General features: G+C 36.8%; 1 protein-coding gene across 2 annotated transcripts in view; it reads right to left on the reverse strand.

The window, feature by feature from the left end:
• Positions 1 to 7,637: 7,637 nt before the first annotated feature.
• The window catches only part of LRRC9 (leucine rich repeat containing 9), a 46,781-nt gene continuing 27,159 nt past the window's right edge, over positions 7,638 to 27,259 (reverse strand). For both annotated transcript variants that reach the window (XM_035328874.1, XM_035328873.1), the window contains exons 22-34: positions 24,309 to 24,486; positions 23,693 to 23,913; positions 22,825 to 22,947; positions 22,153 to 22,283; positions 20,389 to 20,497; positions 19,899 to 20,038; positions 18,019 to 18,155; positions 17,279 to 17,496; positions 16,987 to 17,055; positions 15,065 to 15,187; positions 11,582 to 11,765; positions 10,896 to 11,064; positions 7,638 to 8,465 (exon numbers count right to left, since the gene is read on the reverse strand). In XM_035328874.1, coding sequence (XP_035184765.1) covers positions 8,441 to 8,465; positions 10,896 to 11,064; positions 11,582 to 11,765; positions 15,065 to 15,187; positions 16,987 to 17,055; positions 17,279 to 17,496; positions 18,019 to 18,155; positions 19,899 to 20,038; positions 20,389 to 20,497; positions 22,153 to 22,283; positions 22,825 to 22,947; positions 23,693 to 23,913; positions 24,309 to 24,486 — 1,827 coding nt within the window. In that variant the 3' untranslated portion in view covers positions 7,638 to 8,440. The remainder of the gene's footprint in view (positions 8,466 to 10,895; positions 11,065 to 11,581; positions 11,766 to 15,064; positions 15,188 to 16,986; positions 17,056 to 17,278; positions 17,497 to 18,018; positions 18,156 to 19,898; positions 20,039 to 20,388; positions 20,498 to 22,152; positions 22,284 to 22,824; positions 22,948 to 23,692; positions 23,914 to 24,308; positions 24,487 to 27,259) is intronic.

Here is a 27,259-nt window from a genome sequence, read left to right on the forward strand (position 1 = left end):
GAGGGAGATAGAACACAATCAGTGCGCTCGATATCACGTCCAGTCACAAACTGGGTTAGAATGGAACAGGATGAGTGAAGGGATTGATAAAGGGCACAAACTTCTAATTTTTGGAAATAGTTTAGATTTACCAAATCAGAGAACTATTACCAGCTAAGAGCACTGATTTATTGCTAGGCTCATTTCTGTGGGTGACAAAAGAAATGACACTAGCCGATACCCCTGTTGTGGATCTTTGCAAAAGAAAGGTGAAGAAGCGTATTTACTTGATCTGGTACTTCTGTTCTCACACATGTACATCATCAGATTAAGGTGGGCTATGAGTAGGGCCACACATGTGCCAATCACAAAATAACACACTAGGACTGGATTCTCTTAGTGAAGGAAAAAAAGAAAAAGGCAACTTTTAATGAATACATGTTACAGATTTTTTATTTTTTTTTATGTAGAAAGAAATGCCTTTCCAGTAATGCACTTGCCTAAGACCTCTGTTCTTTTATCAGAGACTACCTGTACCCGTTAACTTGGCGCTGAGAGGGGCATGCAGCTGCAGTTTCTGGGCTTCTGCAGATTATGCTTACGAGCTTAATACCAATGATATGCCTATGGTATATTAAATAAAATGATTACACTGAAAGAACACAAAGGGTGTTCTTTTCACTCAGTGCTCAGCTGCCAGTGGAGTCGTTGGGCTTATACTGTAGGGTAAAACCTGAACTGAGCGCTCCAACAGCATCTCTAAGGTAACTGAACCAGGAATGCTTCTGGTGCCACCTTAGGACAAGACCTTGGCATGTTCCTCCACCTTCTGCAACCTTCACAGTTCCCACACAGTTAACACATGCAAAGCCTAGGTGGCGGTGGTGTTGTGCTCAGGAGGTGCCTGATTTGGAACGCCAAAGGACCGAGACCATGGCTATAAGTGTGGACGTTGTCTGACTGTTGGCCCTGTCTTGGCTTGCAAAGACCAAGCGCAGACCATTGTGTACTGCCAGCAGAGAGAAAGAAAACATTGCCATGACCCCAGTGATGTTGCTAAAGGGTGAATCAGGGTTTAAGTCTTCTTTGGCTTGTTTAAGGTCACGGTTTCTCTCTAAAGAAACAAAACAACACACATACTTGTGTGTACACACGCACTGATTAAAAGAATTAACACAGGACTTTGTGCCATAAAGTGTGACTCCTGTTAAGTGGAAATTTGCCATATGTTCTCCAACACTAGACACAAAGAGCAGCCATTTTTTTTTAAGTTAAACCTCAGTTTTGCTGCGGGATTGCAGCGCACAATGCTGCCTATTGATTGGTTCAGCTTAGAGCATGAATGTTTGTACCAGGGACCGCACGTCAAGGTTATGTGGAAGAAGGTTTTGGAAATCCTTTTTCTCTCAGGCTGCTGAGCTTTTATTTTGAGGAGAAAGTAATACAAATAATAAAATGCTGGAGGTGCCAGAAGGCTTACTAAAGAAGACTGGGGGGTTTATGTCATCATTTTTTTTTTCTTTTTAGCAGTCCAATTACGTACCACATAGCAGCAACTGGGCTAACAACAGCCATATGATGGAATAGCTCGTAATCCGGTTGTGGGTCTAGCTCCATGAGACAGATTCCAAGTAGATGAGTTTTAAATCTCCTTAGAATTAAGAAGGGTTTGGCAACCAAATTAATTGTTTTGGAAAAATCCTCCTTTATGGATCGCGAAGAGGATAAAAAGGGGAAAAAAACATGTCATCTGTAGTCGTTAGTCAGATGTTCTTTTGGAGTTACAACGATTTCCTCTCTAATTCCTCTTCTTGTTGACATTCCCCTTAAAAGAATAATGAGGACTATGTTCGTTGCCTTAGTGCTACTCATCCCTGTGTACATTACGAAATCTTTGCATTAAGCTACCCAAATGGATTGAATCGTAGTGTAAGGCAGGCATTAAAAACAACTGCACTCAACTGTAAGCACGCATAAAAGCAAAGTATAACTGATAGGCTACGATACAAGTGATAATAATTGCTGGTACCCTGTAAAGTAGTTTGTTTCAAAGAGGCGATTGGGCCCAGACAACTGAGAGTGTGCATCCGTCGGGTTTAGCAAGACTGAATTATTTTAGTCTGGATTTTTAATATTTATGCACTTACCCTTTTACCAGTGGGGTTGCGATGCTTTGGAAAAATATATTATATGTATTATTAATGCCGTGTTTAAATCATGGGAGGCAATTAAACAATCACCGTGGAATTGTTTCCCAGGTGTATTTCTTTTGTATATGTTTTGTAGATATATAATGTATTCTCACAGAAGCCACCTTACTTAATTACTCAATGCTTTTAAGGTATTTTGGTTTAAAAGAAAAAAAAAAAAAAGAAAAAAAGGTGTGCAAAAAAGGTATTATTATTTCACAGGTGGCATAAAGGGAGCTTCATTAAGGAGGCTGGTACTAATAGTCCTTTAATACAGAAAGCCAGGAGATGGTTCTTCACATGGTAAATTAAACAGTGAAATATGCCAATTTTGACTTGATTTCTATCCTGCTAAACTACCCTACATTCATTTGCTTCAGCTTTAAGCCCTTCCATTCTAGTATTCTCTAGCCCCGGTTACAGAATTGCAGCTTGCTTTTCACCTATCTTCTAACAGTTTAACATAGATGTCTGGGTCCAGTCCATTGTTCCAATTGTATATAGTTTAAAAAGCTCTGCAGTATTTTACTCTTTCCATTATATCTTGGCTTCCCTGAGCGCTCTGCTCGCTGCATTTTGCTTGTACTGGCTCTGTTTTCTAAACCCATTTATGCCTTTTTTTTCAGTACACACTTGTTCATTGGGGAGCTTAAATTGACTTCTCTCCATTCTGTTTCCTTAACTAAAAATGCACCATTAAGGTTGATTGAAGTCTTTTGAAAACACTTCATAAAAAATGAAAGGCCATAAGAAATTAGGCTACCAGTGTTTGCAAATACCTGTTTTCAGCCAAATTGATGGGAAAGAATAAGAACTGAAATTTTAAAATGCTACTGATATATATTTGTTCGCTACTTAATTTTATGAGAATAGAAAAAGCATATGTAAAATATTTTGAGGAATAAAATATCGACACATTAACAAAATATGTTATGCAGCAGCGTTTTGTCACAGAAAGCCTTTTCCCCCAAAACATCAGGCACAGTTCTGAAGGGAGAAAATCTCAGAATGAACAGAAATATCTTGACCAGTTATTTTCATCCTATTTTTCATTTTTCTTTTTTTTTTTTTTTTAAATTCTCCGTATTCTCAAATACTCCTCTTCAGAGAATACTGAAAACTATTTATTTCTACGAAGAACGTTTAAACTATGGAATAACATGTTTATCAGGAATAGGAGTTCTTAAGAAATCGCTTTCCAAATGGGAGAGAATGAAAGGTTAATTAAATCAGTGCAACTTTGAGTCTCCTTTCAGCACAAAAACATCTGGGCAGTGGTTGAGGACATTAAGCATGTTTTACATTATGCTCATGTACACTTAATAAACAAAGCAGCCTCATTTCACAGATCACCCAACAGGATTAAGGCAAGTCATTGCCAACAGCATGCTGAATTGTCAGGGAAACTTTTATGGACATATGGAAATGCATCTTACTTTAAAAAGAGAAATATCAAGAAGGATTTGCAGAAAGTTAAAAGCAAAGCAAGTGCTTTAGAATCAAAAGTGATTACACTGAAAATGGCAGCTTGCTCGTCAGAGCAGCTGAGACTGCTCTCTCACCAAACAAAATACTGATCGTCCAGCTGTTTCCAGACCCTCCTATTACAGCTGCTTATCATTAAAAAATGTACACTTTGGAAATGTATAAATCTCTAAAAGAATAATTATTCAAGTCTAGTTTCATCTTAGATAATTTTTCAGACAACTGCCAAACGTGCTTTATTTATAGGATATATTGCTTCTCTGGCTTTTTCTCTTTTCAGAAATATATATATTCATTCTGACAGGCATCTCACGAAGTGGAGACGTCTAAAATGCAAAAGCCTTTCAGTATATAACTTATGTTACAGAACAGTAGCAAAAAATCCGCATCCTGTAAGTGTTACAGTTTTGGTAAGAGTTTCTCCAACAAAAAAGTCTTAATGTGGGGAACAATAACTAACTGCAAGATCAAACTCATGCTTAAATTCAAGATCAAACAAACTTATAAATGGAAGCTGTTTGCAGACTTTGCCTTTAATAGTACAATCCATTTAAGATTTTCATTCCTTTTTGTTTTATAAAAGCAATAGACTAAGCCCACCAGACCTCAGACACAGTAGTATTTTATGGTGTACGTGGACACAAATTGTAGCATACTGTATCATTCCCTTTAAGAATTCTCCTGTTAATGGAGGAAAAGAGCAGCGAGATCAACAAGAAAAGTAGCTAAGTACAAGGAGGTCATTCAGAAGCTATGAGTTCTGTAGCAGAGGTACAAGAAAACTCTGTCAGCTTCCATCCCATTAAACAAGCTATGAGCTATGTGTTAGACTCGCTGGGATTACCAGCAAACCCCTACCAAGATGTGTGCTAGCTCTTGCTCACATCCTCTATCAATTATTCAGTTCCTTTTATGCAAATAATGTTTCATAGAAGCGATGGAGGTCCATAATGGGAAGAAGAGCAACATCCATTTAGAAGAATTAAATGGTAGATGAAAAGTGTGACACTTTACAGACAAAAGCTATTGAAATGGTGCGGTACCACTGCCTCTTAAATGTCTGCACACATACACAGATGGGGAGATTCAAAGTTTTGTCTGCTTTTTCTGACTATCAGCTTTATACAAAATTAAATAAGAAGGCAATAGACAAAGACTCCTGCATTCACAGCTCTGCCCAGGGGACTGCTGCAGACACGAGGCCTCTGTAGCAGATCTGCCTGCGCTCTTCAGGCTCTAAGCTTTCATTTTCTATTTTACAAGGAATGTTTGCAACAAGCCAACACAAATGGTATTTATACCTTTAGACACAGGAGTAAGAAGAAAAAAGGATGCAGGAGTGGCCCTTAGTTATCAGGAAAACCATCCCATTGATTTCAATGCATGTACGGGGTCAAAATTACTCTGCTGCTGCACCACTACAGTTCACTGGGCCAAATTCACTAACGGTGGTTGCAGAGGCAATGTCATTCCTGTCACTGGAAGTAAGCCTGCTGAATGAGATTCAGCAAAGATGCTCCAAGAAGGCTTGCTTTCTTCTGTGATTCTTCCCACAGAAGAGATTGACAAGTAAATAAATGCAGACAATCCTGGGCGCACCCAGCCAAAGAACTGAGCATGTCACTACTGAGAGCCTTTAAATCCTTGTCTGGGATTTTACACTGAAGGTTTATCCCTTTTCTTGTCAGCAACCTAATTATAGCCTTCCTGCTGAACTGTCTGTGGGCTCTTTGACCACTTAAATCTGGGTCTGTGCAGGCAACACTGGGCATGGTGATACCCCGCTAATGCCTCAGCACTACCAAGGCTGTGGTGGAGCTCATCATGAGCATAAACAAGCAGGTCAGTGGTGAGGAGAGTGTCCGTCATCCTGTGTGCTTCAACATCATTTAGAGAACCTCAACCCTGAATTTTACACCAGAAAAGCAGTGATGATATGGTTTGCAGGTACAGAAGCACAGATATAGGACTGCAGTCTCATGGCTTTTATCTCTTTCCTGCTGCATCCCCTTTGACACCTTTTACTCCTCCTCCTCTTTGTATGATTTGCAAACAAAATGTTATTAAATATTTCAACTTAATTTGGGGAGACAACAAATAAACGTTAACAAACTTCTTACTGCTTCAACCTGTATTTCCCGGAACTCACATGCTATTACCTCGCCAAGTGTTGTAACAGTCTCCCCGACATGGAGGGATCTCTTCGAAAATCTTTGTAACACAAGTGTCCTGTATATTTATGGTGCTTCTGCATTTAACCATCTTTAAGAATACTGTTACTCACAAAGGTTTTTTTTGCTAAACTAGGACATACTGGAAGTGTGTTTAAACAGAGTTCAGTTAACCCCCAAACCAGAATTAGGCTTCCATTGTAAAATACTGCACTTTAAAAAGCACTGACAGTCGGCCAAGGTGGAATTATAAATTGCCGAAAGACACTGAAATTAAAAAGAATGCACTCATGTAGGTTAGGTAAGTTCAGAGAATTAAAACGTAAAGCTAGAGGGAGTACACACATTTTTCTAATTTTATGTTCACCACGTTGTGCTTCTACAGCCTACAGAAAGGAAAGCTATTCACCTGCTACAGGCTGCCAGAGCAATGCTCTCTGATGGAGGTAGCATGCCAAAGGATATTTCTATTCAGGATTATACAAGGGGTTTTTCTATAGGGTTCAAATTTACATGGAGAGCACAAGCAAAAAGCTGCACTGAGCAGTCCCTGCAGAGAACTACAGGAGCTCTTTCTCATCCCTCTCCTCCTCCCTTACCACTCATTTAGGGCCAATGTCTTGTTAAATCTTGCCTTAAAATTCAGTTGTGACCTATGTGGAGCCAGGACTGCGCTTGTACAGAGATCAGTAACACAAGGCCACAAGCACCACCACATGCTGCATGCTTCATTTTCCTCAACATGGTACCTTTACAGCTGGTTCACTCGTGAGGGGCCATCTTCTGTTCCGTGCTGTTGGTCTACATCCAGTAGCTGCACATGTGCTTCTCTCTCCCGCGGGCTCAACTTAAGGTATGAACTCCTTTAGGTATGAAATGTTTTCCCTGAAAACGCTACAGTTTCCTTCTTCAGGTCCCTCTAGCTCTCCTGCAATGAACAAACCTGGCTGCTAGCTGGCAGTGACTTTTAGATGCAATTCGATTCAAACTGTACTAAAATGAAACCAGTTACACTCAGGCCCTTTTCCCAAGAAGTCAGGGCTCCAACTTAATCAGAAAACAAGAACCTTCCCAATGGCTGTGCTGCCCTCACAACCCCCTGTTGAGCTCTGCAACACTACAAGAGGCTTTTTCTTGCCTTGCAAAACGCAAGAATGAGACCATCAGCTTTGGTTTCTTCTGGTGCAAATCTGCCTTAACCCAGCTGAAGTAAAAAGAGAGGCTCTGTTATCCTGGGTAGTGCAGGCATAGCAGCCCTGATCTAAAAAATCAACAGTACAACAAAGACACCTTGTGGCTGTCCTGCAGACCGCACGAGAGACAAAGAAAACTTACCAGCCAGAAAGGGGATCTGACCGCACGAATGCCTGTGGTCTGCTAACAACCTTCACGCTTACTACCTGCCATATACTTGTAAGTATAATTAACACTAAAAAGCTCGTTCAATTCACCTAGGAGAAACAAAAAACCAAAAAGATATAATATTCTAGTTAAAAAAATTAAAACATACAGCTAATAGAAATGTGATGTTTGTTTCTGAATTTAGCATAGAAAATTTTAGAAATAAATACCTATCTTCAGTAGCCATTTAATTTAACCCAAAAGGTGAATATGCTATGAAAAATTGATCAAGACTGCAAGTAAGCTCTGATATTAAAGATAATACTCTAAACATCTAAGTCCTTTAATTTCAGAGTGATACGGTAAATTACCAACAATTACTTTTAAAATAGTTACAATTTTATTAGCAATGAGCAGATACATAACATGTCTATACTTTTGTCATGTAAACCAGTGCAATCTTATATTTTTAAAAAATAATCTGAAAAGTGAAATGCATGTTTTCTAAAAGATGCAATATTAAAGTCCGTAATTTACACTCAGATGTAATTCCATTGCTTTTCCTTAGCTCAGTGCACGCACACACACAAATATGCACACAGATATAAATATATATGAGACAGGCTCTATAGGTAAACACATGTGTTGTTACCAATTTTTGGAATTGTCTAAAACCATACTTCTGAACAGCAAAACAAAACTTTGCACAGCAAATTTACCAGCACAAAACCTTCATCTGGTACGCACTGATTTTGTTTTGTTGTTTTTTAGTTCCTCACCTTTTCAGAAAAGTGCACTGTACTGTAACCCATTATATTTTCCCAGTTTAGTAAAAATTGAACAGTAATTAAGATTATGAAGCTCTTGGAAGAAAACACCACTACATACTAAAGATAGAGAGATCTGACTATGCATTTTCCCAGTACAAATATGAAGAAATCATGTTGAATTCAAACTTCCTGTCAACTAAATTCAGAAGGTTGACTCCTGATTTATACTGGTGTGTGTTAGAACAAGACAAAGGGATCTCTGAGTGCCAAGGGATCCAGATATTCTACATGTGTGTAAATGGTTGCTTCATTGAATTAAATAATTTCATTACTTAATTGACATTTCATATCATTCATTATGCATTCACAATCACAGCATTAAAATGAAAGTACAAAATGCCACTTCTGTAACACCACTCAAGGCTGGGTAGTAATCCCGAGGAAGACTTTTTCCTGTAATCTCTCTCATTTTCACAGTTACTAGTGACTCTTGTGGTTGATTTAGCTAGGACAAGTTTTTGGCTGGCTTCCTGTAAAAAATAAAATAAAATAAAATAAAATAAAATAAAATATATATAGTACATTAACATAATAGTCCTGTCATGTGCTCCCATGACTATAGCTTTATTATTCACTCTTAATGGATGAACAGAACATAGGACTTTCCTAAAGTAACTCTGAGATCTACTACTAATATAGAACCAAGATTCTACCACGTACCTCAGTACCTCTCTTTATAAGTATTTATTTATTTTTTGTGTGTGTGTGTGCTATGAAGAAATTATTCACAAAAATATCAAATACTGAAATCTTTTAGCATCAGAATTGTAACCACAGCCAGATATTGCTGTATTAGCCCTGCAGAGCCTAAATATCTTGAGAGTTTTAAACCCACTGAAAGTCAATTATCACTTTCTCCATGTAAACAGGTGATTTAAAAACGACAAGCAAAGAAATATGCCACTAGTGGTTCATAAACATCCTGCTGCATCTGTTAATTCCGATCCAAGTTGTGGATTTCTCTGGATACGGAGAAAGCTTTTAACCCTGTTCCAGTTGTGATAACATAAAAACCACTGACTAATGCTAGGGAGCACACGACCCACAACGTGACCTGAAAGAACCCATGAGATAATAACGCATTATCTTATTATCGCTCTCATTTACAAGCAGCTGATAGAGTGACTCCCTACTGTTTGGGGCCATGAAAGGATAAAAGCCAACACTCTTGAAAAAACAGGTGTTTTCACTGGAGTCCAAATTATCTGGTTCTGATAATCTCTTTTTGGTGGAATTTTCCTTCTACTGAAATATATAACTACAATACTGAAAATTGAACACACTGAAGCCTGGAAAATATTCATAGTTAGAAAGGCAAAAAACATTGTTGGTCTTTCTGCTTTGATGTATCAGTGAATCTTCCCTGAAGTTCAAAAAATACTGACTAAAGACAGATCCTGTACAACAGAAATAAAGAAAAAACATTGCATTACAGCATTCCTGTTTAATTTTTAATTTAGGGTTGTATGCAGAATTTATCAGTATTTTAAAAAAATCAAAATAGAAATTAAAAAGCAAACATCAGTAACTTAAATGGAAAATGCTAAGAGATGCTATAAATATCCTTTAGCTATTCATTATAAAATTAAGAAACTCAGGGAAGATAATATTTCAAAGAAATCTTAATGACAGCAATGTAAGAAGAATGCTGTTAAAATACATGAATAGCTTTAACTCTGCCTGAAGCGATGCCATGAGGGAAAAGGAGAAAAAGGCCTGATCTGTCCTAAAACATCATTTCTTCTTAATCAGGAATGACATGACTAGTGTTGCTTTATCAGAAGCAAACCTTTACTATAACTACCTGGCTGCCTTGGCTGTGTTCTTCTAATTTTAGCATGTTGAATTTATAAAAAATAAGATTAAATTTGAACCACCTACACTCCTTGCATAGTTCTGCAATGTTACAACATGCTGAGAGAAATGGGAAGAGATCAAAGAACATGTGGAATGAGAAGAAATGAAAACACAACTTCCAATAGAGGACTCTTGCTATAGCATTTCATCTACCTTATTTTAAACTACATGGCTTCCATGTGAGGGTTGTTTTTATTTATTTATTTTTTAAATGTGTGAGGATCAATCTACAATACAGGGAAACAGTCATACATGCTGCTTTAACTGAAGAAAAACCCACTTTATAAGTGAAAAAGAAGTGCCTGTAGAAGGATGCTAAGCAGTATGCACTAAAGGTAGAATAAATCCCTGTGAAGAGGCCAGCTTAAATTTAGATTAAGGGGAATTTTATATTGTATAGATCAGTCTTAGTGAGTAACATCACTTCCTCTGACACCCCTGTTTTCCTGTCTGTAACATCTGAGACAGTACAACACTACCTGGTTAAATAAGGTTTATTTAAAGTGTTTCACCTCCAGAGCTTTGGTGATATGGGTCAACAAAAATATATAATCCTTTGGAAACTACTTCTGTTACTAAACAAAATTACCAAACAAAACTAAAATTCAGGCAACAAAAAAAAAAAAGGGGGGGGGGGGGGGACCAACCAACCAACCAACAACAACAACAACAAAAAAAAACAAACAAAAACAAACAAACAAACAAACAAACAAAACACAAAACAAACAAAACCCCCAAATTCTTGAGCTAGTGACAGAACAGGACTAACCATGGACTTAGGAGATATGAGCTTATCTTTGTTAAATGTCTGACTCCGTTTAATAGTCATTGTTCTAATAGTAAAAATTTTAATTGTTTTCTAGGATGTCTTCCAAGATGCATTGAAAGTTTTCTAAGAAGAAGGAGAAACATTTTTTGGTGGATGTAGAAATCCACATCAGGCAAAGGAAGGAGGAAGAGGTGCTTTGGCTCTGCCCCCCCCACACCTCCCCTTAACAAAGGAAAGAAAAAGAAGCTGTGCATAGGGCTGGTAGGAGCCTCACCTGCCGTTATTTTCTCTGTTGCTCTGATTCAGTTGGCTGGTCTTAGAAATAGCACTGTGATGCACCAAACGGTTTATATTAGTTGCTGCTCCTTTGGCTTGCCTGAGAGCTCTTTCTACATGCATGCTTTGAAGATTATACGTTGTAATTCCTGGGTTCCTAAACTTACCTGTAACACAACATGCACATTAATTTTCTCCCTGTACAACCTGCTACCAGTCATCAAGAATTGCACTCATTCCTCTTTTCATTCTTAATTTTCCTAGCCAGAACAATTAGGTTACATCATTTCCTTTCAGCTTCTAGCATTGGTTAAACTCTAGTTTACAGACTGAAACTGGTTAACAAATTAAAAACAACAGCAACAAAGCTTTTGAAATCACTGAAGGGATAATTCATCTAACAGTGATTCAGACTGAATTTGAAGATCCATCCCAATATGAAGAACTCCTGACAAAGATGTATATTCTTTCAGAAAACACAAGCGTTTTCCAGCTTTGGGAAGGCTGTAAGAAACTTTCGGATTGCAGGAACTTAAGAAACTTAGACCTGCACGAGTTGTAGGAAAGATAAAAATGTACTTGTCAAAACTGTTCTATACGGGCCATAGAATATACAGTATGACAGTATAATAACATTAAGTATTGTGGAAAGGGAAACAAGTAATGATATTTGCTTATGCTTACTTTTATTTGACTTATTCAGTAGAGGCTCTTCAAGTTCACGACCAAATGTAAAATCACGGTCAAAGAAACGGTTAATGTTTTCATTCAGATTCACATTTGATATTCTGAGAGGAGTTTGTCTTGTAAAATTTGCTGGTAGTGCAGGAAATCCAGAGTCCTTTGGGGAATTTGCAGCTTGGAAATCCTCCATAAGGGGAAAAAAAAAAATAGAAAAGAAAAGAAAAAGATGAAGTGTCTTGGTCTTTATGATAGAAATGTCTTTTTTGTTCATTTGCTTTACAGTAGTATAAACAGTAGTGATCAACTTAAAGAACTATAGGATCAGTTCTTCAAATTACAAATTACTGTTGTGAGCTTGAGGTTTCACTATTGCACTTTCTAGATAAGCTTTCAGGCAAACACAGAAGCAATGCAAGTTGTATACCTCAAAAAGAATCAGTAGCTATGAAACCAGAATGCTTGACAGAAAATTGTAAGCCCTAAAGAACAAACCTTTAATGCACTGAAGCTGTTTTTACTGAGAAAGATGGAAAACAATACATTTTCAAATTTAAGCCAACTATAGCAGATGGCTGACAGGGGGCTGATAAAAATTCATCTTTGGAAGGTTCTTTATAATATTTAGAAATACTTAGTAGTTCATAAATCTCACTTTGAGGCTACCACTTTTTGTAGCAACTGATTTAGAGCTCTGTGCCAGCCCGTGCATTAAATTTGTTAATTTTGATAAGACTGTGTACACAGTACAATGACAACAGTAATTGATTGCCTCCTGTAAATCATCTGCAATTCAGCAGTGAAAACTTTAAAAGGAGATTTAATCAATAGCATGAAAAGAGAAAATAATATTATGTACAGAGTGTTCTGGTGTCCACCTAAAATAGTACTGAATAAAGTGCTAGCCTACTCTCTGCTGGGAAAATCTCTTTTGAAGCTTAAGATCAAAAGCACTTTTTAAGCTTAAACAACACCATACGGTTTCAATTCTTGCTTTCTAACAAGCACTTTAAAAAGCACAACTAAAATGCAACTGACAAACTTGAAAAATCTTTTGTGTTGTTCCACTTGAACGATCTAATGAGAAAATGGCTCAGTTCTGTTGTAGCTAATGAGGTATAACATCTTCACTGAACCTGAATATAAAACAGAGATTTCTCTAAAGATATAGTCTTAACATGCTTCTATTACTTTACTTGTTCTGCCATGTTTTTATTTAAGTGATGTCCAATGAATGAAAGCACAGGTCAGTTTTGAAATACAGCATTTACACGTGAAATTACTCAATCTAAAAGTGCTTTGAACTCTTGTATACAAGCATTGTGGCTTCAAGTAGGAAAATGTATTTCACTAGGACACTGAGTTACTAAGGTCCTGAGTCTCCAGAGAAATTAATGTAACTGTGGTAACGCGCTCTTGACAGATCAAGTTCTGAAACAGAACCATGTACATGGATTTTAACCTAAAACCTATGTTGTTTCATCTGTGACCTACTATTAAGACAGATCTGGCAAAACAATAAAGATACCACTAATATCAGTACCCAGTAATAGCATTTATTCCACTACCTAGGAAGGTACTATAATGCTAAAAGACTTTATTTATACGATGACATACTTAGACCAAGAAATTTATGAAAAGAACTTATAAGGACCAATATGGGAATAACCCATAGATTGGGAAGCATAAGACAACAGCAAAGGGTTACATGCAGTGCACTATTTAGTATTTTTAACTCAGCAACAGTTTAGCTGGGTATGCTGAGAGTGCTGTGGCAATAAAAGAAATCTGAAGGAGATAATTAGAGTAGAATAGCTTTGTGGTGTAGGTGTCTACTTGGCAGAGCTTCTCATCTATAAAGAACCATGCAAAGAGGTTTGAGGAAAAGGTGGCCAGGGTGATGAGAATAAAGCCAATCTTACTGAAGCTTCTCATCATCCTTAGTACTTGTGTTTCAAACATGTAAAAACTGTTTCTGCGCTCCATAAATATGAAAGAAATGAAAAGAGAACTGCCTTGTGCAGAGTGGGAACAGACTCTGGATCTCGCCATTAATTTCAACTGATTCTTGTGTGGAAAATGATGGTTAAAATGAATACTGCAGTCTTTTGAGCTGCAAGGAAATAATTCTGTTCATCAAACAAATCTCTAGAGAAGTTTCATGCTGTGATATAGAAAACACAGGTCTGCTGTGGTGACAACAAAGTCTTTCAGTGAGTGGAGTCCTAGTGATAAAGAGAACCACAGAGACAATGAACCTTCTGTTTGTAGGAGACATGTGCTGAGCTAGCCTTCTCTCTGACTCTCTGCTGTTGTTATAGTTATTATTGTATTTAGAAAACCTAATAGTGAATCCTTCAAAAAATGTCTGTTCCAGTGAGTTTATATTGTAAAATGAGAGAAGGCACACCCAAATGAATGCAGACAGACTGACGGATGGATGAGCACAAGAAAATAATGAGCAATAAATTTGGTCAGTGTGACAGACAATGGTCAAAGCAGATGCACAACTGTTGTCAAGCTTTCTTCTGGTTCCATGGTCAATGAGAATTTCAGGGCAGGGGCTGCAGGAGAATAACAAGGTAGCTTGTCCAGGGAGCCCCTTCTCAACAACACAAATATGGCAATGAAAAAGGCTGTTAATTACTGGTAACACTAGTCAGCTCAAGGTATACAATTGCATTTCAAGACATTAGGAGATGACCTCACTGTCAGCAAGCACGGTGATATGCAGGACTGAAATACAAAGGTAGAGTACATGCATTTCCATGAGGAGGGACAGGGAGAGCTAACACAAAACAACAGGCTTATAGGCAAAAGAATAAATGAAGAATAATACCTGTGCCAAAGTATTTCCAATGGATGCAGATGGTACAAGATAAACTCTTTCAAGACTAGATATGATATTGCATTATCAAAATATACTTACATTCCTAACTATTCTCAACTATCACCAAGAAGAAAAATTGGAATAAACTGTGGTAAGAATCTTATTTACCAAGAAAAAATAGAGAAGTTTTAAGTGACTACTGCATCTTGAAATTGTAGTTTAAAACCTTCATGCAGCATTGCTGATACTGCATTAGGTAATAACATTATGGTTAAGAGAACTGGCTTTCAGTGAAACGTACAAAAATGCATCAAATGCAGATACCCTATGAAAACATGAATACTTATGAATATGTACGTTCTTGTTTACCATAGACATATCTGAATGACATTGGCATTGCTTCTGCTTAACCTTTGTATAAAGTTCACCAAGCCTGCAATGACAAAATGAATTTCTCCCCATGACCTCATTCCACCTGCAGTCTAGACCATCCAAAAGTTGCCTGTTTTTTCTTTTTCCTGACTTTACAAAGCCTGAGATAGGTTCTCTGAAGAAATGTAAAAATAAATCTATTTTAATGTTACGATAACCACATTAGGCACCCATTATAGTTGACATGAATATTGTCTTTGGAGTTCAAGTAATATTTGCTGTACTTGTTCTAGGCGCTGATAGTCAGCTTTCAACCTCTCTTCTGCGTCTACTGCTGTTCCATCTAGCACTTGTAGTGCTGGCAGTCGAATCACAAGCAGTGAACGATAGTTCTTCTTGAGAGAAACCTGTATAAAGAAAATATAAATTAACCCCCAAACTGGGTCCTTGTCCAATAAGATGATAGTATCTCAGCCACACTACTAAATGTCTGAACTAAACCTTATACCAATTCTTCTCTCCTAGAAATGGAATCCAAACTGGGTATAAATGACTATACATCTTGAGCAATGGTTTTCAACTTTAAGTGCCCACGAATGACTGTACTGACAAAGTGGCACGCTGTGGGAATATTTATATCTTTGTCATTGCATTAGCCTGGACCCCAGCAGCTTCTCTTGGCTCTCAGCACATATGAGAATTCAAATGTGCTGTGCTCCCTGTAAAGAAGTGACCATGAAACTTGGCCTTACAGAAGGCCAAGTGTTGAGATGCAGGCTGTGCTGGAGACAGAAAGTGCTAGCAATATTTTTCTATTTTAATTTAAAATGTTATTGAAAAGGTAAGATTATATAACTCCTGAAGTGTGGGACATGGTGGCAGATAATGACACTTACTAATACACTTGAGTTGTACTTCTCCTTAATGCCACATTGTATAGGGAAGAGTTGAGACTACCATCTTCATTCCCTTGAAGGGGAAGTCTAGACCTGCGATTTTAAAGAAGTAAACTCTGGAAGAGCAATTTCCCAAGAGGAATCGCTATTCTGGCCATTACTGTGTGACATTCAGTTTGCTTGACATGCTCCTGCCATTTCATCATCTATTTCAGAAATCAGTTCATTTACCATTCTGTATAAGCCTTTGAAAGTTGGTTTGAAAAAATATCCTAAATGTGAAAATATTCTTTTGAGTCAATCACTGAAAATAGAGTCCATGACTGCACCATGCCTATCCAACATGCCTATCTTCTCTCTTCCATGTGCTTCTAGCTGTTGCTCTAGACCATAAACTGCAGAATTATAGTAAAAAACACTTAAGAAGCATTTAAAACTTGGGCTTTCAGGCCAACCTTCAAAGGTCCATTTATGAAAACAAGCCCTATGAGGTCTATTTTTAACTGAAATTTAGAAAGCCATATTTGTTCTCAAACTAACAATAAGATATATATATATATATTGTTTGATGCTACTTTAAACTTCAGCAGTGCTAAGATACTTCAATACACAAAGCTGAGATCCTACAAACTTTATATATTTGCCCCCACTGAGTTGCACTTCAGAAATAAAGCCTTTTCTACCGTGTGAAAGTATCATCTGTCTTCTGTCCCATAGTCTGTATTCATAAAATCGGAAAGGCTAGAGTCTTCTTTACCATGTTCTAGTAGTTTGCTTCCAGAGAGAAGAACAGTAAGCCAACAAATTCTACACTGAAAAATAGGAGCATATCTGGAAAGAAAGAAACCTCAAACTTCCCTTCAGAACTTTTTCAAGGAGTGCTGTGCAAAACAACAAAGAAGATTTCTACTGAGCCATTTTAAAAATAAAATCAAGTATTTCAGAGATCCTTTAACGTTCTTTGATCTTTCTTCACAGATCTGGCCTGTACTGGAATATTGAAAGGACAGCCCATCACTGCAATACACTCATGCAATCACATGCATTTTACATTTATCTTGCAGCACTATGAAGAACATTATGCTGAAGAATAAGTGCCTTCTGATTACAGGAGGGCACTGAGACAGGCACAGCGAGGCAATGTGATCATCATGCATGCTATGAAGCTTTCAACCTTAAAACAGTAACAGCAGAATGAGTTGCTTATGGAGAAATTCTTAATAGCCTCAATTATTATAAAGGTTAAATGCTCTGTGTATGAAGTGAAATACACACCTGGTTTATGTAACAATGCAAACTAACATACTCACTGGATTTCCACGTACTGAGAGCACCTTGAGACTGGGAATAACCTGAAGTTTTTCTAGTTCAGATAACTCCTGCCCAAAAGTTAAAAAACAAACAAAAAAATAAAATAAACAACAAAAAACAGCAACACACATCAAGAATTATCAGGAATCTTGCAACTGGTGTATATATTTTGGGGAAAACACAGGTAATTTTGCTGAGGCAAATCCACAGAAGAAAATGGGAATTTTGTCTGAAAACAGTCCACAATATTTAGTCCACTGAATCTACAGCATTAACAAAAATAAACTGTACCTGAATTCTGTTGAAGTCCAGAAAGAGTTTCTGTAATTTTACCAAGGGTTGTAAACAATTCAGTTCTCGTATTTGGTTTTGTTCTAGATGAAGAGCCAAAAGACCACTCTGTCCAGCAAAGGAGTCTCGTGAAATTATTTTAATGCGGTTATGGTCCAGCACCAACTCCTGCAGAAACTGGAGACCTTCAAGTCCTTTAATTTGGCTGATGTAATTTCCTAATATACCAAGAGTAAATGCATGGAGCTGTCTCTGGTGGATTTGGATTCCTTTCTAGCAAAAAATCACCATAAGCAAAAGCAGCTCAAACTTTCTGCACTACTTATTTTTTATTTTGGACCACTTCAGTGACACTAGAAAACAGTGTATTTGATTTCTTCTGTCTATGGGCCACATCTATTTAAAGCAAAACAACTTCCTCATGCAAATCTGGGCATGTTGAGATGTGAATCATTATCTTCACTATTGCTTATAGCAAGGAGGAAATTTCTTAGGGTGGAACTTCTTGCTGGCTGTAACCACACAAACATGTAAAAGACAAGCGTGACACACTGGTGCACTGTGGAAGAATTTCACTGTTCAATAGCTAAAGGATCTTGGAACCAGGGCGAGAATTAAAGCTAGAGCATCATTCTTACTGGGGTCATGACCAGAGAAGACTGTTTCCCACAAATCCAAGACACAGAGTGAAGACTGTCATATGCTTGAATGAATGTACAGAAAAAGATATAATCACCTACCCTGCAAAAATAGAAACTTCAAGTTTTTTAGCCTGCTAAGCTGTAGCTGGGCCATGTCAGTAATTCCATTATGACCCAGATGAAGAACTTCCAAACTCTGCATTAGTGGAGGCAGGTTTTCTCCAAATTCTGCATCCCTAAACCAATAAAGTAAACAAGAGTGTTAACACCACAATTTTCCTTGAACAAAATAACTTCAGCATTTCCCAAAGAAAAAAACAATTACAAAAAGCATAAAAGGATGGCCACTTTCACTGATCACTAAAACAGGTTTCGTAAGAATTACACCCATATACAGAAAAGCTGCTACGTCTAACATGGTTAAGTCAGTGACTCTGAGTAAGTCACATTTGAGAAAGTTGGCTGAGAAACATCACAGACTATTTAAATTGACTTGCACTAAGTTATGAACCAAGCTTCAGCAGCCTGTACAAAAGCTAAAGTTATCAAAATTTAAAAAGGAAAAGGGGGGAAAGCTAGAAGGTATTGGTATAAACAAGTAAACAAAACCAACCAACCAAAAAAAATCAGAAACCCTTCTGTTGACAAGAAGGGTATTCCTACAGTTATTGAACTATTATTGCTAGCTGTTTTTGAGTCCCCAGTCTATGAAAAGAATGTTCATCTCTCACGAGGACGCAGATGTGCAAAATGAGCACATTATGAGGGAAGCCCAAATACCCTATATCCGCGTGCTTCTACTGATGTCCCTTTTTCCCAGAAAATCTGAAAATAATTCATGTTTTCCTACACCACAGATGTTGTGCACGTGCAAAGAATAGAGACAAGAAGAGCTGGGTGAGCTCTTGAGAAGCATACACACAACAGCTAGGTTTTGCAGGATTCTCTGATGCTCTGTTACTTCCATAAAACTTGACTAATCTGTATATGAAACTCTGCATAGTGACTTTACAAGACTTGTCTGATACGATAAAACTGAATTTGATTATGGATCTTGCCTTATCCATGCAGAAAAAAGTAAATGAATCCTGACAGGTTCCAGAAATTTTAATCCTGAAGGAGTGTGCAGACGAGAAATGCAAACTGAAAAGTAATCTGAAAATGCTCTTCAGGACAGAAGCTGACCTAATGTTGATAACAAAAGGATGAAGAAATAAATGTGACCTTCTCCTTCAGAAGATGAATAAAAGAACCTCACTTACAAAATGAGTGAAGGAAAGGAGTGTTAATGGCAGAATAAATGGCTAGACAACACTGCAGAAGAATGTTGGCTGAATATACAAAAGCCTTCCTTTGAGTCACAAAAGTACTGTAGCCCGAACTGGCTGAACTCATTGATTTTAATAAGTAGTTGTGACTGCTATCGGAATACTAGACAGCACGAGGTAGCTGTATTTTCACAGATCAGGCTCCAGTGACTGAAATACTACCTCAATGTACTTCTTATACTGATACAATTTTATAGTTTAATGTTATAAAATTTTATCTAAAGAACACAAACACAGAACATCAATGATCAATCTGATCAGACATACATGTCCACACTATCCCTGATCAAACGAGCTGCCAGAGAAAGGTAGATGGTTCCCTTACTTAAAATTATTTTTTTTTTTTTGTAGGAAGGTGAATAAACTGCAACATATGTCTAAATATCTATGTAGCAAGATCCAAAGAATGGTGAGCAAAAGCCTGGTATTGTTATTTTGATGAAGAACTAGCCTAACAAGTTGTGGAAATTTAGGAAAGCAAAAACAACTAAATGATACCAAACACAACATACATATGCAGAATGAATAAAACAAACAAAACAAAACAAACAAAACCAGTAGGAGATCTGAAGCTACTGACTCTGAAGAGACCTCTTTCCTCCTCAATGGAGTAAAAGAGAGATACAATCATATTTTAAAAGCTGGTGGTACCTTCTTCCTTTGGCAAGTTCTTGCTGTCCATACCCACTAGAGGCCACCCTTCGGTACAGGTGCTGCCTATTTGTTACCTGATTTGTAGGCTTCTGTCCAGGCAGTATCGATTCAATCTGATTGTAGTTCAGACATAATACCTTACAAAGGAAACACAGTAGATCAAATGAATGCTCCTCTGCTAACTCATTAGCAAAACTGCCAATTACATTTTTCTGATCCAGAAATTAGATTGGTTTTTTAGAAAGATGATTGGTCAACCTACAGTGTTTAAAGAAGTCTAGTGCAGTTCATTGATTTTTTGGATCAGTTTACTGCAACTATATTGTAAAATTGCAGTAGTGGTTGCAATCAACTTCCTGCTGATTGACTACTGTTGTTACAAAAACACTAACAGCATATTAGCGATTAAAGATACATTTTCAATCAAAGGAAATCAGTTTATTATTAATATTATTAGTAAAAATAGAAAAGACTGTCATGACCTCACCTTGACATTAGGAAGGAAGATTAAACCACTGAAAGATGTGAGATTATTGTTCTGTAAATTTACACTGTAGACGTTTCTAAACTGATCTGCTGGCACCAGCTCTACCGCTCTGAATCAAGGAAAGAATATAATCAGAAATTTAGAATACACATAACATAGAAAAATAAGATATAAGCAACATACATGGCATAAGATCTCTAACACACTGACTTTGTTAAGAAATGCAACACACTTCTATGAAAGATGCACCCTAATGAAAACCTCACAAAAAATTTAGTTCTTTTTCCACTAATAAAAAATTGGCTTGATGCTGACATCAAAGGCAAGGACTTGCAACAATCTGCTCTGTTTGCTTGTACAGCTCATTGTTAGAATACCTGCTCCATACCTCTTAGGCTATTTTCACTGCTTTCTGGTAGTGCTGGAACTGCCATTGCTCAGATGGAGTATTCCGTTCTCCATTTAGCATGAGGCTTGCCAAAACACCACCCAGATTCTAACTGTGCACCTCAGCTGAGTCAAAGCCTGCTTTCATGTTGCTTGTTGCTAGTTAATAGTAGAAGCAGGATACTCTACTGGTCAGAGAGACATTCTTCAAGTGAGTTTAGGGAATTCATAATTGAGCTTTTGATAAATCTCTTCAAGAGAAATCAAGGCTGGCAATTTTAATACCTTAAGAGGCACACAGTCGATGTGATAGAATTGCTCTGCAACCTTTTACAGAAAACCTCGACGGAATTAATGTCCTTGAAAATAATTTTGACAAGAGTGTTTAAATATTTGTATCTGTCCTGACATCTTAAAATAGTCTGCTGAAACCAAGAGTCAAATATAAAGGACATGCAATCTCATTATGAGCAAAATTCTTGGTCAAGATCCTTCTCAGTTCCACCAGAATGTTGACACTGATATTCCTGACATCATGGTTCCACTGTTGTTGAAAGTCTTCTAGGCTATTTAACATCAAAGGATGAAGACTGTGGACTGTACCATGATGAATGACTTCGTGTTATGTGAAGTGAGGGACTTTCACTGATGGATTTAAGATGCTGGGAAAGAAGAATATCTAAGTATATCTCTAAGACAATAAATATGTAGACACATCCCATAGAAATACTTTCCTAAATATTATTATCAGGGATGATTGCTGCAACTTAGTGTGACTAGGGCTGTGTAAAATACTTTGCCGTACAACAGTGACCGTCCCACTATGAACATATATTAATGGTCAATTAAGAATGCAATTATTGCAACCAATCACAGCCCATTTTTGCTCTGAATGCTTTTATATCTACAATGGACAAGGCGGCTTTTTTAAAAATCAGAAGACTGGAGAAGCAGCACTGCACATGCATACGCATCTGTTCTCACTTTGACCTGAAAGGAATCAGAGCAGATGGGTTTTGATCAAAGAAAATTTCTCTTCTTGATATTATTCTCTGTCTAGAGTCAGTATTCTACCTCTCCTAGACATTTTCTGTACTGCATACAAGCAGTACCACTTCCTAAATGAAAAGTAGAAGCATTTAGAGAAATAGTATTTCTTCAATAAAACTCTGAACAGTAACCGTTTGCGATTAAAAAACTGCTCTCATTTTATGGATCAGTCAAGATAATTCCACCTACAAACAGTACGGAATTATCAGGCACATTTGCTAAATATAATTCCTGATGTCAGATTTTCACATTCTAACCACCGTATCAGATGATACTTTTAACAGATACTTTTAACATTTCTCAAAACAAAACAACAAAAAACTGTACCTGATATTAGAGGTTGCCCAATTTAATTCTTGCATTTCTGTGAAGTCTGAATGACCCAGTCTGTCTGCAATCATATCAGAGGTGAGTTTGCCTCCAAACAAATCTCTCGCACTTTCTCCTTCTGTTGGCTCCTGTTAAATGTATTTCAAATGATTTCTGCTATATTAAGGCAGATCTAGAACTATTATAGAAATATAGGCAAGAAACATTTTAGCACACAGGGTAATCAATGATTTAAGTGTTTAAAATCAAAGTAACTTAAAAAGTGTTATTTAGTCTTCATGACCTGACTAACATTTTCCCTTGTGCAACAGATACAGTCTGTGTTCTCTCAGTTAGTCCATAAAGAAGATTTGTAAATAATATATACTGATGTCATAAGTGTTAGAGATGCTGATGCTCCACAGTTAGGCTTCAAGTCCCCAGAACTCTAGCAATGTGCCAGGACACTATTGTGGTTGGAACTTTTACAAAAACAAAAAAGAGGGGGGAGGGCGGAAGCAATTTCTACTCCAAAATGATTTAAAAAGAGACAGAAAGAAAATGGAGCGTTATTAAGCACATTAAAGGATTACACACATGATATTAATAAATCTGATTATTTGGGTCTTGATTTATAGAAGAACAATTTTAATAAAAATTGTAGTAATAATGACATATGGAATAACTTACTACTCTGATACCATCTAAAGCTTTTAGAGAGGGAAGATGGAATAAGACAAATAGTCGGTAGTTATCTTGTTTCCAGACTATTGTATTTCCACTCATGTCCAAAATTACCAGATTAGTCAAACCCTGAGAAAAGAAAAAACACACTTTTATCAGTATCACTTTAAAATATCCATATACACATGCTTTCAGGCTATTTTTTCAGCTATTAATTCTGCCCCCCCCATTTTTAGCTATTTCTTCAGCTGTCATATGCTTGAATCAACACCAAGAAACTACTGAACAGAACCCAGATATTTTCATTTAGATTAAAAGCACTTGGCATCACTTAAGCCACAAATTAAGCCCTTAAAGTAAGAGAAATCTATTCCCTAAAAAAGTCTTTGTGCTTTCACAAAGTTTTAAGAGAGTCTGAACACAAATAAGAATCAGGGCTTCAGTCTCCCATTAGTTAAGTGTCTGAATCCAGCCAACAAAGTTTGTCATACATATGTTAGTTGAAAAGAACTGGAACTGGTGCAGGTGTGGTTTTGTTATCTGACATGAGTTGTAGAATTATTCCATGGTTTTTAAGCCTTAAAGCCTATGCAGATGTTTAACTGCAGAAAATTTTGAGCCCAATCCAGCCAGAAGGTTTAGTACCTCCTTCTCAGGAGTAAGTATAATCGATCAAAAGAGGTTAGAGGGGGTTTTTTATAACATCAGATTCAGCTGTAAAGATAGATGAATGCAGCACCCACAGGCAAAACCTCCAGCTATGTTCTGAAGTATAACCTTCCCAGTTCCAAGTGGCAGAAGACTGTATTTCTAATGTGCTAAAATAAATAAATCAATGAATAAATCATCTCTGAAACAGTAAATCTATATTTACCTTTAAATGATACATCTCTTGGTTGGTAGAAACACAGTTATTGCTTATGTATAGTTCTATTAGGGAGTAGGTTTTCTTTAAACCAACAAAAGATGTGATCCTGTTGTTCTCAACGGAAATGTAATGAAGATGACACAGATTTTCAAACACATGTCTTTTGAGGCTGGTAAGATGGTTATTATTTACACTAAGTCTTGTAAGTTTGGTGAGCTTTGAAATTCCTCAAAAAATAAACAAAATGCACTTAGTATAAAGTGAGCTGTAATAGAAAAAGATGTCTGATACAGATGGTAAAACACACTATAAGTGACAAAGGTTATGCTAGTAGGTCCAATGGTAACCAGATTATTAATCATTAGATCAAATATGCCATTAAAATATGCTATTAGAATAATATTTTTTTTGCTGCAACATAACTGCTCTGCCTCCCACCATTACTTCAGTTCTGTTAAAGATACACTCAGAAACTAATGATCAGATTTTTCAATATTTGAAAAAAATCACACATTTGCCAGCAAATAAATCTTAGCCTCTATAATATTATGCTATAAAGAAACATTTCTACTGAGACCTGGCTTAACAGCCTGAATTACCACTACCATGGTAAATATAGTACCATCCAGTGTTGAAATACAGTTTTCATCTAAAGTGAGTTCTTCAAGGTTAAGACAATTGTCTAGTCCTTCTATTTGTGTGAGATTGTTGTTGCTAAATGATGCCCATCTTAAGTGCTCCAATTTTTCCAGGTTCGAAATTTTGAAGAGATGTTGGCCATCCAGATTTAAAACAGTAATCTGCAAAAAATAATAATAATAATAATAACAAAACCCCTTAGTATTGGAACTGAAAGAAACTGACTAGTCAGTTAATCCATAATTTAATTCCACCTACTTATTCTGTGCTGTTTCTGCATGCACATTTCCTACTGCTCTCAACAGCAATTTATTAGATGCAGGATGTGACGTTTCCTCATTATGCAACAGAAAAAAATCATCCTTAATACACTTCAAAAAACCTCAGCTTCTCCTCCAAAACCAAGGACTCTACAACATAAGAATGCCAGTTCCCAAATGCACTTTTGCAGTTGAAGCTTTTTGATGATACTGTATGTTAGCCAACTATTGCACAATGAAGAAACAACAGGATAATAAGGCCCCGAACAACAACAACAAAAAATACATTGTATGGTAGGGACCCAAAATATCAAGGATTTTATTTAGCCTAAGACAAATAATCATGAAAACACTCAGTGCCAGTGGAGTTATTTTGCTGATGACTGAATAAAATACTATAGCAAAAAAATATGTTATTTTTCAAAATATGTATCTTACCCTCCATGAATATTTCCTCTACGATGCCACAAAACATATATGACATGTTAAAGCATTAACTTTCCTGGCAATTTCTGTAAACATGAATTCCCTAATGCACATAGAATGAAATGCTACACTCATCAACAGAAACGAGTTTTCCTCCAGCCATTCCGTATTCTAATAACAAATCAAACTGACAGAGAAGCTATTAACTTTTCATACTGGGTAGATTAACATGATTTCAACTGATGGGTCACAACAGGTTAGGATGACCTTGAATCTTCCTCCACAGACTCTTACGGCTTTTTGTTAGCTCAGTTTCCTGAGAAAAAAAAAAAAGCTAGCATGATTGTGCTGCCTGCATATCCATCTGCTAACCTTACAACTAATTTTCAAACCTATTGGTGATGTTTGGCTCAATCTGTCAGATGAACACTATGCTGAAAGATACCGTCTTCCTCCAAACTCTATGAAAATGAACAGCTGAACGAGAAACAAAGTGATGATTCCGGTGAAAGAAAGGCTCAGCTACAATGCTAGACACTAGAGAATCCAGAAGAGAGCTGTTGTGAATGACCTAAGACATTCTGAGAGTAAAGACCTGGCAAGGCACTGGTTAGTTACAGCTTAATTAGTTCATAATTTGACATAGTCTCTCAAGGTGAGAGATAATGTTTGAAGGGTTACTGTCAATGTTTGTTAGTTTGAAATTAGACTTATTGGCTCTTTTCTTGCAAGACTGTTAATCCTGCCTGAGCACAAGAAATGGATTAGTACAGAGCTCAATATACATGTGGAGAAGATTGTTTGGCTTTTGCCTTGGAATATGCCTGTCTCTAAATTTTAGTGCAGACCATATTTTAAGGGTTAGAATGAGAAAGCTGTGTCATATGCATTAGAGATTTTAGGTTTATACAATTTAGTAGAACTCATATTTCAACATGTTTAAATATTGTGCTTCTGTGACATCAGAAAGAGATTGGGTTCAAAATTGGCAGAATAAATAAGCTAAGCATAGCTACTGAATTTTCGAATGAAAAATTCTTAGAGCCAATCTCTACAATGAGATAATGCAAAAGAGCTGACTGCAATTTCCCAAATCGGTCTGGTTCTCTCATCATCCTTGCCACCAGTGTCCTTGCTCTTTAAAAACTTGATCAGTGTTTGTGAAGCTTCATTGTCATATAAGCATGTCCTTTCTATACCCTTATTGTTGTAGAAAGGGCAACTTGCATATGCCAGAAGTTACTAAGCAAAATCAGTAACACAAAAATGTAACTAAATATGTGAAGGCTAGTTATGAGAGGCTTCAATATGCAGAAGTTTAAACAATAAACACTTCATCATTACACACTTTTTCACTTACAGGTAAAAAAACAAAAACTTAATCCTTTAAAGTTTACAGACAAAAGCAAATGTTCATGAGGCCTACTGGATCAGGCTTTGGCTCTTTGTTTTCAGTAGAGCGGAAACAAATGAAAAAAAGGAAAAATGACAGCCATGAGAATGAAACAATTGTGAGAAACAGATTGCTGATAATGAAAACTAAGAACATCAATAAAAATTTAACAGCCAGTATAATCAGAGAGACCATAATCACAACCTAATGAAATTCAAGCAATGCTACAGGCTTGATCCTATCTAAGGATTGTAACATAGTCAATCAGGATACAGAAAAGAAGGATAGTTTCAGTGCATGTTTTTCTCTGCCTTTGGGGAGAATCAGGATGAGATGCTCATAACTTAGATGGATAAAAGAATACTGTCAGCTACTAAAAAGAACCCAAACCTGGAACTACTCATGTTAATGTTTTTAAAGACGTTTTTCATTTGAGGACATTTATGAGCCCTGAGCCACTCATCAATTCATTTAATACAAATCATAGCATAACTTAGGAAGTTCTAAAGGTTTATGAACAAACTGAAGTTATACTAGTATTAAGGATAAATAGGATGACCAGAATAACTCAGCTTGATGCAATCCTTAGGTACCACAGAAAGGCTTATATACCACACAGTAAACAATCAAAAGTTAACGGCTTTAGTACTGGATTACAGCACAGTTCACAGGAAACAAAAATACTGAATTGTTTTTAATGATATTTTAAGTGAATTACAAAGTTTAATAGCTACTTTCTGAGAATGTAATAAAAAATAATGCTATCCAAAAACAAACTTACCTCTTGTTTAATAGAGAAAAACTGGTTAGAGAATGGATCTTAAGAAGTATCAAGTGGGATGATTTGGGCAAAAT

The sequence above is a fragment of the Oxyura jamaicensis genome, chromosome 5 (genome assembly GCF_011077185.1).
Source record: "Oxyura jamaicensis isolate SHBP4307 breed ruddy duck chromosome 5, BPBGC_Ojam_1.0, whole genome shotgun sequence".
Taxonomy (NCBI): Eukaryota; Metazoa; Chordata; class Aves; order Anseriformes; family Anatidae; genus Oxyura; species Oxyura jamaicensis.